The 11927-nt window shown below is 35.1% G+C and overlaps 1 protein-coding gene across 1 annotated transcript; it reads right to left on the bottom strand.

Moving 5' to 3' along the window:
* Window positions 1-4599: 4599 nt before the first annotated feature.
* Window positions 4600-7492, bottom strand: LOC116119278 (translation machinery-associated protein 22-like). The gene is made up of 7 exons (XM_031405207.1): window positions 7228-7492; window positions 7074-7148; window positions 6618-6670; window positions 6403-6484; window positions 6235-6302; window positions 6068-6151; window positions 4600-4930 (listed from the first exon to the last, which is right to left on the bottom strand). The coding sequence occupies exons 1-7, from the start codon at window positions 7373-7375 to the stop codon at window positions 4874-4876; spliced, it is 567 nt and encodes a 188-aa protein (XP_031261067.1). The 5' UTR covers window positions 7376-7492; the 3' UTR covers window positions 4600-4873.
* Between the last annotated feature and the right edge of the window lie 4435 nt (window positions 7493-11927).

The raw sequence follows: 11927 nt of genomic DNA, 5'->3' as shown, positions 1-11927 counted from the left end.
ACAATAAACATCAATTATTAAAAAATAAATAGTTATAAATGATAATGTAATCCAACGAGAAGACAAAAGAGTTATTCAAAACAAAAGCACTAGTATATTTATATAATAATTCTTTACTCCTTAATCAATTGAAAGAGTTAATAAAGTAATGAGAGAAGTACAATTGTGTTGTAATTAGACGTACAAGAACGTGATATCCATATCTAAACCATAGAGAGAAGAAACACAAATACAGTAGGAATTAAACATATCCTTTTTCGATGGATGAAGGCTAAAAGAAAAGTGTGGGAAGAGGTGGGCTAGGGTTTTGGATAATTGTATTGTATGGATGGATGCCCGTGGGGAGAAGGCAACTCAAAAAGTTTGACAAGCAAGACCCACTGGTTTCAGCAACTCGTGTCAGTTTTAACATGCTTTGTCACTGTCTGTACTAGAGGGTGCTTTTTAGACAGAGATTACGAGCAGACAGGACGGGCGATTCTAATTCCTCCATAAACTGTTTAATTATGTAATTTATTATTAATATTACCATTGATTATCTTCCATGACAACACCTTAAATTTGTTTTTGCTTACATAGAATTGATGGTTAATGATCGATTCCATGTACTATAGCGTATAGCTAGGTTTTCTTTCTAAAAGAGATAATAATGAAACCCTAGTTAGCCAACCCTATTCAATGCCATGTTGATTTTACTTAAAGGTCTAAAAAAGCTAGTATATTGTCTAGTCTCCATCACTGAGGTAACCATTTTTGACTCTATAACCTTCAGCCATCATTCATCAAATCTCATGTCTTTTAGTTTCACACCTTCTTATACACTTGCATTCCAACTGAGTCCATTGAAAACGTTTACTACTACCCTTAATCCCTTTGGCTTGGTATTGATTAAGATTCAGATAGATAAATTCAGTTGACATCACATGTGTTAACGTGTTTTTGTTGACGGTGATTATGTGTGTTTCACATGATGATGGTTGGTTCGCTCAATCAATCAACTTTGATAGATAGATGTAAGTTCAAACTGTTGGGTCCAGAGCCAGAATCGGGAGAGATTTGATTCCTATATATCAAAGTTTAAAGTACTTTGTGTAAATACTCTGTCAACTATCTGTCTCATTCTCATATTTTCTTATCGCATCGCAGCTACGTGTACCAAGTACATTGGTTCTGTTCTTTAGTGGAGCATTTTGATTTTGAATCAGTCGTTCGTTTTCATTTTTACCTGTCACTTAGCGGATCTTCCTCAAAGATTAACCCTATTTATCTCCCGCCTCCACAATCCATCCTATTTCCAAGGTTAAACTATAACCGTCCGATCCTCTTCAAAAAGAAAAACCGAAAATTCTTAGATGGCATTATTGCTGATGATGGGACTGTAAAAGTCATGCGCATCTCCAGTTGCATAAGGGAAATTTCCAAGTTCTTTCTCTCTCTCTCTCAGTTAGAAACATTATGTAAATTTTCCACATAAAATAATTTGACTAAATTAAAGTACTTTGTTGGAAGGATGCATGGCAGCCAAGTGATGGCTAGGTGATCTAGAAAATTTCAGAAAAGACACGGGAGGATGAAACATGTCTAAATTATATTAAAGTTTGAATTTGTTGACTGATGAAATTAGCAAGACTGAGACTGGTCTTTTTGAGAAGTTTGGGGGGAGCTAACACATATAATTTTATTTTATTTTTCCTGAAAAGAAAGCAATTCAGCGACCGCCACCTTGAATTGAATATAGGGGGGACGGGCGATTGAGGTTCAGATAGTACTTGGTCATGTAAGATGATTCCAAGCTAGTCACTTCCAAGTAGATTCTGAGAGATCTTCAACGTCATTCTAGTGTCAGGTGTAAATCCAACCAGGGCTAAAGCTATTGTCATCCTCCATGGTTTTTTCTATTGTTATTCCAGCTGGACTAAACCTTCCATTGGGCCACCTATCCACAAACACATGTTCCCTAGTCCCTACTCAAAACAAGTAGTATATAAATAATACTCCATGAGAATTGTTTGCCGAATATTAAATTATTTCCCATTGTTAGACAGAGACATTTGCCAACTCATTACTCAAAAAGTGATTCTTCTTAATATTTTCTTAGTGAAAATGCTTACCCTTCTCTAAACTAAATCACTCCTTACCTTTTACTTAAACTCGGAATAGATCTAGATTAAAGATGAGTAATTTCAGGAATAAAGGAAAAACAATATAACAACGTGTAATGATTAGAATTACAAGAATCCCTTAATTTTTCTAACTTCTCCAGTTCTTGTTAATATCCTGTGGATAATTTGTATAATTCCATTGAATATCAGAAAATGCAGAGCTTTTAAGGCTTCATTTTTCAATGTTGGAATTGTGACACGAGAAGGAGATAAATGTGTATGACAATGGTGTCATTTTACGGTCATACATAGAAACAAACAAATCTACTGTGCTCCTTGCGGTCATGTTCGGATAGAGCCGACAACCTTCATGCTCCTACTGCAAACTATTTTCCAAATTCATATACAGGAGCCTGAAAAGTTAAAGCCCCTGTTTTCTTGATCGAAAACTCTTAACAAGTTTAACGATTGTTAATTATCCTTAGTCCCCGGGACATATTAAGGTATGCAGATATTATAGATCCTTGTCGGTTAAAATCTAATCTATCTGGAAAGAGATTCATATGTTGTTTATATAACTATTTATTCATAATCTTCCTCCATGTTTGAGGACTTAGGCAATCTATGGTGCTTCAGAACCAAAATAAAGACAGAAACCACATCATTGGATGAAATCCGGGCAACACATACAACAAAAACTACAAATGCCATAATAGAGACAAAAAAGAACACATGGAACAGCTTAATGAATGTGAGACAACTTAAGGGTTGTATTAATCACTTTTTAGATGTGAACATGAGTCAGTGATTTACACAAAGCTTGTCCAAAACATGCTACGGCCATTTCAAATTTCAATAAGAAAGAAAACAAAGAAATCATGTACTCAACACAACAAACCTTGAAACAAAAATATGATGGGTGGTCTGGACCAGGCTGTTAAGAGAGCATGATGACAATGCGCTGGATGACAGTAATGACAAAGCTTGCAATAAAATCTACCCAAAATCATCTGTTTTGACTTCATTTCAACATTTGCAAGCATGTTTAGTGCTAATGCATCCAGGGTACAACAAATCGGATTCCATGACATTAAGATGGGACTCTCACATCACATGACAAGATTTAAGCCAATTCCTGTCCCAAATCTAAAATTGTCCTACTTCCTATGCTAGTTTTATTATTTTTTCTCCCAACTAAGTACCTCTGTTTCAACAATCGAAATGAATTGTTAGAGAAATGGAGAAAATTTGTATGTAAAAGTAGCATCCTTCTGAATTCTTCTCCAGCTGTAAGTCTCAAATTTTGAGTCAGGGAGCTAGAGAGGCAAAAGATTCTCCACCCCATAGGCTCACAAAGCCAAAAGATGCCATTGTAATCCAAATCATCATTCATACCAAGTAGGATATAGAGGTTAAAAGATCCTCCACAGAATTAATCCACTTAATGATTCCACATGAACATCTAGAATGAAGAATAGGACAACAAATCCATTCTGATCGTTCGTAAAGTGTTACAAGCTTATTTTCCACAGCATTACTACTTATTCAAACTGATTTGAAAGACACCAACATGACAGAGAATGCAAGCATGATTTTAATAAAAAATATGACAGAAATATGGGAACGTAACAGTAGAATTCTACTGACACACTGCCTTGAAGGTGAAAGCAGTTCTTAATTTTCTGTACTATTACTCTCTGAATTATCTCTACTGAATTTGACAATTTGCCTTTAAAAAGTATACCAAATATTGCCTAAACATCATTAAACTTAGAGATGATAAAGCAGACACAAGAAAATACTGAGTTAAGGGTTTTATTATAATCCTGTGGTTTAGGATAATTACAAAGTCATCTCCTATTATTTCAAAATTGTATTGCATCCTCTATTCATGGCTCCCATTTATAAATTAATATCAAAATGTTGAGCATATAAAACAGAATTAATTTAGAATCAGCCTCTTATCTTTGTTAAAAGGGAGCAACATATTAATTTTATCCCTTTCGTCAATATTGGTAGAGACTATAAATTGACTTCAAACTTTTTCCATGTCTATTATTAAAGTGACATCGTCAACTTGGAATGAGCAGTTAAAAAAGCTAGCAGGAGAGTTTGATGTAATTTACTCAAGAACTCAATTCCACCATTTCAACTAATCACATAACAGCAATTAGTAGCATTCATGCATCAACTTTTGCAAGTGCATTTACCAACATAGATAATGTGCATGCCTCTACGTTTGTAATGGTCAAAACCACCAGTCAACTTAGATCCTGCAAGAGTTTGTTGAAACCTTGATTTCACCAAAACTTATGATGAAATTATAGGTGCATAACCACCTGTATATGAGACTGATAGTCCACAGGAGCCACCAACAGGAGCATAACATTACAGGTGTATAACGAACTACAAAGTAAAACTAAATAACATACTTGGAAAATCTGTTGCTTATAAAGCCAACACGAGAACTTCTAAAATATACCTATAACCTTTAATGTGAATACAAACCAGATGCAAACATCATCTGAATTAACTGTGTATATTCATAATAATCATATCCATTAGTTCCAATACACACTTTAAACGGAAAGCAAACCATTTGGAAACAAAAGTAACAGAAGAATTATAAGTGGCGAAAAAAGTCTCACTAGCCATTAGATTCTGTCAAGCAGCATTTACTTTGCGAGTAAATACAGCAACTCTCATGAGAATTGATTGAGAAGCAAAGAAGATACCATAATTCATTGTTTATAAGCCTTTTTACTTCAAAGTCAAGCAGCATGGACCTTTTTTCCATCTTCGATAAAGAAGATTGCAGTTTCAGGGACCTAGGAAAAGGGGAAAAAAATAAGGAGACAAAGTTAAAAAGCCATCTGCTAATTTAACAAGATTCCATCTTCAAATACTTGACATAGAAAATCTATAGCATGAAACAAACAAAAAAAGGGGATCAAACCTAAAAGCGCAATGATATCCCTAAAACATTCAGACAATGCAAAGACCATTACAATCTTATGATGATCACATGTGCAAATCCAGACAACCAATGTGAATGGTAAATTACTACGACCAAGGTTCCCATTTGTCAACGAATTCAAGATCCCTAAATGTATAAGGTTTTGCTGAACAACATTTTTTTTCCACCACTGATCACATTTCTAATTTCACCAAAGCAATATACCTAGATTAAGGTTAAACTTAGTTCTATACGAAGACGAATTTCAGCCATGGAAGTTTGAAAATGGTTAGTAAGCTTTTCCATAAACTATATCGTATTCTAGCAAGAGGACATGGAATACAATATATACACGGAAAGTTTAAATCCTCAAGGCTCTCATCATAAACAAGTTTCAACATTGACAGATCTGAGTTTAGTATTAGACCTATATAAAGCCATCAAATTGAGGTTTTGATAAGACATGCAAAGCCTATTGCCATGCCTTTAACTCCCCAAACCCGTACCCAAATAACCAAAAGAGGGGAAAAGATGAAAAGCAATCTTTTCTCTGTGTTGCTTCTAGAAATGAAATACAACATCCAAAAAAATTTGACTCACAGCCTCATAAGCAAAGCTATATGAAGACTGCACATAAATCAATAACAGGAACTGAAATGAATAGGTACTTCAGCTAAAATGCCAAGTTTTGTGAGTTTTTCTTTCTATGGCAGTTTGAAATATGATCAAGGTCCCATAAATTACCAAGATTGTAATAGTTATAGTTGTGATAGGCAGAGAAGAATTTAGACAATGTATACATGAAAAAGATATTAATAGCCACATCTGTTAGTTTCTTGTGTGTACAGCACCTACATTTGGCAGAAGTTCGAAATATACAAAGGCACACCTCCCTTCTTTACAAATTAATTAAAGAATTTCACATACAATTGTAACTAAGCAAATAACTGGTGAAATCTAAATCAAAACATAAAATTGAAGAGGAGAGAGAATGATAAGAGTATATTACATCAGGCCAGGTTTCTGTGATAAAGTCCACAACGTCATATGATATATCTCCTTGAACATCAATCTGCTCCTTCTCAGTCGGTCCCTAAAACCATCAATTCAGGATACAAAAAACATAATTAGCATTTATAGGATAGTAGATTACTTAAAGACAAAAACAACAAGCACCTTAACAACAGATGCTCCTGTAGCAAACTTTTTCCCAAGTTTCTTTGAAGCATCACTAAGTTTAACACCTGAAATGTGATCCAATAAACTTAGCCAAAGACAATTATAAAAAATAATAATTCATAATTTGAAGAAAAAATAAAATAAAAAAAGCAGGGTATATCTCACCAAAAAGTTCCAGGCCTTTCACAGTAGTGATACTTTTTCGCTTGTTACGAACAACTTTTTCAATAATAACTTCTTTCTTATCCTGAAAAAAGAATTTAAAGCACAAATCAATTATACTTGCTTCAAGTTGTGATGATATTGAATAGCATTTGGATGGTTTTATGAGACGATGTTATTTATGCAATTGGTTTAAAACGAAAGAAGTTAACTCTTACTTTTTTCTTTATCTTTCCACCAGGAAGGCGTTTGACTTCTTCTTGCTTAGTTGCTAAAGTAGCCATTAACACAGACACAGAGATAGAGGAAGTAAACGATGTATCAATCATTAATTTGAATAAAAACCCAGAAGTTAAATCGTGATATAATTTAAATTACACTATGAAGCACATAACATCATCTAAAATCAATCATCATTATGCAACAAAACATCACCATTAATAGAAACAAACATTATGACGTAAAATACACATTTGAACTCTACGAGAGAAAGATTTCAACTCATTCAACACAACAAAGAGGTAAAAATTTATCAGAAATTTCAACAAGCAAACAATCATTTCCATATTTTTCAATTGTAAAAGTAAATATTATTGCAAAGATAAAGAATAAAAATCTTAACAGAAGCTAGAAAATTTTGTTTTTTTTACAAAAAGAAAGAAATATAAGCTGACCTGATGATGCAGCCGAGGAGATGCCAGTCGATTGTAACTGCTCGGTAGCTTTATCAACTTCCTTTGAACTTGAGTCTGCCAATAAGATAAAAGACCAATTAAAACAATTATTAAAACGGAAAAGTGGGTATTAGCAATGGAGATTAATTGGGACCTTTGGTGAGATCGGGGTAAAGATCCGGTGCGTTTTGAATCAACCAGGGTTTACATTTCTCAAAATCGGGTCCGAATTCGCAGTACTCTGCGGGTAAACTGCACACCGCACAGTACAGGACCCGAACCGGTTGGGGTTTCTCCGCCATTAACTTTAGAAAAGCTGCAACTTTCGATGTCCAAAGTGCTAAGGGCGGTTGTATGCAAAAACAGAAAAAGAACAAAACCGAAGCGTTTCGAGTGACGGGTGCGTTGTTGAAGCCGGTACTGTTACTTGAAGATATTTTTAGGTAAAACGCTGCGCTTAGAAATGCTTTTTATTGGTTTTACCATGTTACCCCTAATGAGAAATGACACATCGCGTTGCTGTTAGTTGATATAAATAATATAATATCATTTAAAATTAGTGGTTTATTTCATTCATGATTCACCTGGACAGATAATCAAGTCTCAAAAGTTATTGTAATTTCAAGAAGGTATTTACTATTTAGATAGAGGACGCAACGAGCCCTAATCATAAAATAAGACTAGATAATAAAAATAAATAAAAAATACAAAAGCATAAATTACAGAGAATATATAAATGTAAAAACATGAACTACACAAAAAGAAAAAAAATTAACCGCCGTCGAGTAAAGTTTTCATCCCCTATGATTGCCCTTCCAAATATGTATACTTAGTAATCAATTGAATAATTATTAACCCTCTTTACAATTTAAAATTTCGTTAGGTAAGTAGATGGTAAGTTTGAGGCTTTTAATTAGTCTCCCTTATGAAGTTTCAAGGTATTAAAAAATCACCTTTATTAACATATTTCGTTAATTGACTTCTAAAAAAAGTCAAGAAAGTCTGTTTTAATCTTAATTTAATAATTGGCAAAATAATTAAATATAATCCATTATTTAAAATGTAGAATGATTAAAATACCATATCAACAAATAATCATTTAGAAAATAAATATTTAGTTTTAATAATAATTAATAAATAAACTGTTTTAATACATATATAAAAATTTATTTTTAAGGATTATTAAATTAATATTATATAATAAACATTATACTTAAGAAGGAAAATGCACTGTTTTAAAACCCTGGCCTACCCGGTTTAATCGGGACCCGGAAGCCTTATTGGGTCGAGTTTACACTATTTCTATTCACCAAAAACCCAGGAATTTGGGAAGATGATCGGCGAACAATTGAAGGTATGTTGGAAAGTATCGGTGCGTGTAACGGTTACAACGAAATTGATTTCCAATGAGTAAATCGGTCGGAAATCGAAAAACACTAGCAACGGCAATAACAGGTTTTTGCCGACGATTGGCAAGGCTAATAGGGGTTGGGTGAGGCAGGTTTTGGTCGGAAAGAAGAGGGGAGTATTTTCGAGGTGTTGGAAAGAGTTGTCAATATCGATGTCGATGTCGGTGAGATTTGTCCTAAATTGAACCGATATCAACTAGATCGTAGATAGATTTTCAAGGGAATGGACTCTAGGGACGATTGGGGTTCCATTTGGGGTATCGTCGTCAGTCGATTTGTATTTGGAGTATGTTTGCTAAATTTAAAACCTATAAAGACTTAACATAATTTTTAGGGGTGTATTTGCTAAATTTTAAAAAATTTTGTCTACCAGTTTGAGCAATGGTCAAACCGGTCAACCTGAGACCTGACAACGTTGCTAAGTTTCATCTCGGGTTGCGTTTTAGAACATTAGGAAAATGTAATTTGTGTCGATAATTTTTAATATATATGTAAATGTTAAATATTTAATAATATTATTACAATAAGGATAAAACAAACTTTTAAACATTTTTAACAGTCGTCTATCTGTTTATGTTGGTAACTATAATTGATTAATTTCTTAAAACTTGAGGCGAGAGACTAATTAAATAAGCCAAACAAGATGCATCCACCCATGGTTTGCCGGAAGACAATTTGATACCTACAAAGTTTGAAAATGATAATTACCTACATTCCATCCAAATCGTTAGTAAAATTCATTTAAAAAGGAAAATATGGTAATTTTATATCCAACCAAAAAATAAAAAATCTAGGCTGCGTTTGGTAAACTTTTGGGAATACTACTTTTAGTATTCCCAAAAAAGTTAAACAGTAAATTACCCAAAATTTCAGATTTTTGGGAATATTACTCCCAAAATTATTCAACTTTTTTTAAACCCTTTAAATTTGATAATTTAATTAAATACCCCTAAATATTTTTTTTAAAATTACAAAAACACCCCAATAATCCAAATTTACCAGATTCCGGCCACCACCACCGGAAAATGGCCGGAATCTGGTAGAATGGCGCACTACCGGCTGAATCTGGCCGGCAGTGCGCCGATCTAGCCTTTTCCGGCCAGATCCACGGTGGATCTGGCCGGAAAAGGCCAGATCTAAGGCCAAAGATCTGGCCGTTGACGGCCAGATCTTTGGCCGTAACACTCGGTCACGACGGCCAACAAACGGTCGTCGTTGACCATCAACGACGACCGTTTGTTGGCCGTCGTTGAGAGTAAATACGGCCAGATCTGGCCGTTGACGGCCAGATCTGACCGTAGATCTGGCCTTTTCCGGCCAGATCCACCGTGGATCTGGCCGGAAAAGGCCATAGCGACGCATGACCGGCAAGATCCAACCGGTCATGCGCCCATACGGTGACTCCGGCCACCTCCGGTGGTGGTCGCCGGCTGGGGGTGTTTGAGGGTAGGTTAGGGGTATTTTTGTTAACTTTTAATGTTTTATTATAAGGGGTATTTTGTAAAAAAAACAAACATAAAGGAGATTTTATTAATTTATAAATTTTACCTCGTAATACCCGCCCAATTCAACTTTTTTTAACTTTTTTCAAAAAACTTTTCCCAAAACCCCCAAATTTTCAACCAAACGCAGTCCTAACATTCTGCATTGGCCACGTGTCCATTCTCTCTCTTTAATATTAATTTTATAAAAATCCTCCTTCTCAGTTGTAATTGTTTTATTTTTATAATTAATTTTAATTAAAATTCCTTCTTCATCTCTTGCCAGAACCACGGCGGCCTGGAATCGCATCCGGCCAGCAAAATCACACTCGGTTTGATGCAATTCTGACCAAGAACATCAGAAAGAAGAACACGAGCAATCCTTCTTAGTAGTCATTCTTATCTATCTTAACCTCAGAAACCAAAATCCCCACCACAACACAGAATTCAAGCCCAAACACAGAAAATATAGTTCAAATTCAAGCCCTTTAAAAGATAAACCTCAACAAAATACAATCTTTTTTTTTTTAATTCTTTTACCTTTAGCCTATATACAACCCAGAATAATCACCAGCCCACTTCAAAAACCTGCAAAAACCGACCAATATTTACAATACGCACCAAAGATTAAACCCTAAAAACTCCAATATATAACAATCAACCCACCACCAATCCTCCAAAAAAACCTCAATCCAAAGCCAACCCACCAGAGATATCCCCAAAAAAACCCTAATCTTCATCAACCCATCATCAAATTCTTCAAAACCACCACAAGCCCCAAACGACCCACAAGTTATCTCCCAAAATTAGCCCCGAATTCACCACACCCACAAACAAAAACACAGAAAGAAAAGAAAAATCAAATCATAACCCTAAAAAGACCCTTTTTTTCCCCCCTTTTTATGAGAGAGACGAAGAAGATGAAGACGGGAAGACAGAGAGCGGAGAGGCTATCGATCTGGCTAGCTTCTAGTCCATATTCCGGTGCCGAGTTCTTGCTTAGTGGCCGGAGGGAAAAGAGGGAGAGGAAAGGAAAGAAAGAGAAGGAAGAGAATAAGAGAGAGAGATTTGGACCGACTTTTTTTTTTTTTTTTTTTTTACGTTTTTTTAATGCAAATTTAAAAAAAAAAACATTATGCAGAAATCCTGAAATATTAAAAGTCAAAATTGCCCATGAAAGAATATTGGGCATGTATGGCTTATTATTTCTGCCAATATTCTCAATCTCTTTCTCCAAATAATGTTTGGCACATTATTCCATAAATATTACCCTATTTTTAATTTTTTAGCCCCTCTACGGTTATTAATTTCATTAAATACACCCTGAAAATAAAAGCTTAAAAATTATCAAAAACATCCCCACGACCCATACTTGCCAGATTCTGGCAACCACCGTCGGTGGTAGTTGGAATCTGTATAACGGCCTATTTACCGACCAGAAATGGCCGGAAGTTCACCGATCTGGCATTTTTCGACTAAATCCGTGGAAAATGCCAGATCTAGCCATGAACTACGGCTAAAGAAATGACTGTCGTTGAGGTCAACGACGGCCAAATCTTGGCCATCGTTGATCGAAAACGACGACTATATTTTTGGCCGTCGCTGACGACCAAAGATGGCCATCGTTTTGGCCTTTTCCGGCCGTCACAGCCACAACAGGTCGTAGATCTGGCCGGAAAAGGCCATAAGGACGCGTTACGACACAGATCCAATCGGTCTATGTCGTAACGCGATTTTTTGACCAGATTCCGACGGTGGTGACCGGAATCTGACACTGCAGTTGGTAGGGGTGTTTTTGTCATTTTATATATTAGGGTATTTAATTAAATTAGCAAACCTAGGGGCTTTTTCATAAATTTTTAAATTTTACCTCGTAATACTCCCCTATCCAACTACCCAATATTATTCCTAAAATCCTATCCAAAATAATAAACCAAACGCACCCAATGATACCATTTACTTAA

This window comes from Pistacia vera, unplaced genomic scaffold (assembly GCF_008641045.1).
Source record: "Pistacia vera cultivar Batoury unplaced genomic scaffold, PisVer_v2 Contig88, whole genome shotgun sequence".
Taxonomy (NCBI): domain Eukaryota; kingdom Viridiplantae; phylum Streptophyta; class Magnoliopsida; order Sapindales; family Anacardiaceae; genus Pistacia; species Pistacia vera.
Note: the sequence above shows the minus strand (reverse complement) of the source record. Positions and strands in the feature narration are given on the sequence as shown.

Excerpts from the sequence above, each read along its gene's own strand:
- LOC116119278 (XM_031405207.1), bottom strand. The coding sequence starts at position 7,375 with ATGGCGGAGAAACCCCAACCGGTTCGGGTCCTGTACTGTGCGGTGTGC. Across the intron at positions 6,485-6,617 it reads GTGGAAAGATAAAGAAAAAA|GATAAGAAAGAAGTTATTAT; the intron begins GTAAGAGTTAAC and ends TTCTTTTTTCAG. Across the intron at positions 4,931-6,067 it reads TCACAGAAACCTGGCCTGAT|GTCCCTGAAACTGCAATCTT; the intron begins GTAATATACTCT and ends CCCTTTTCCTAG.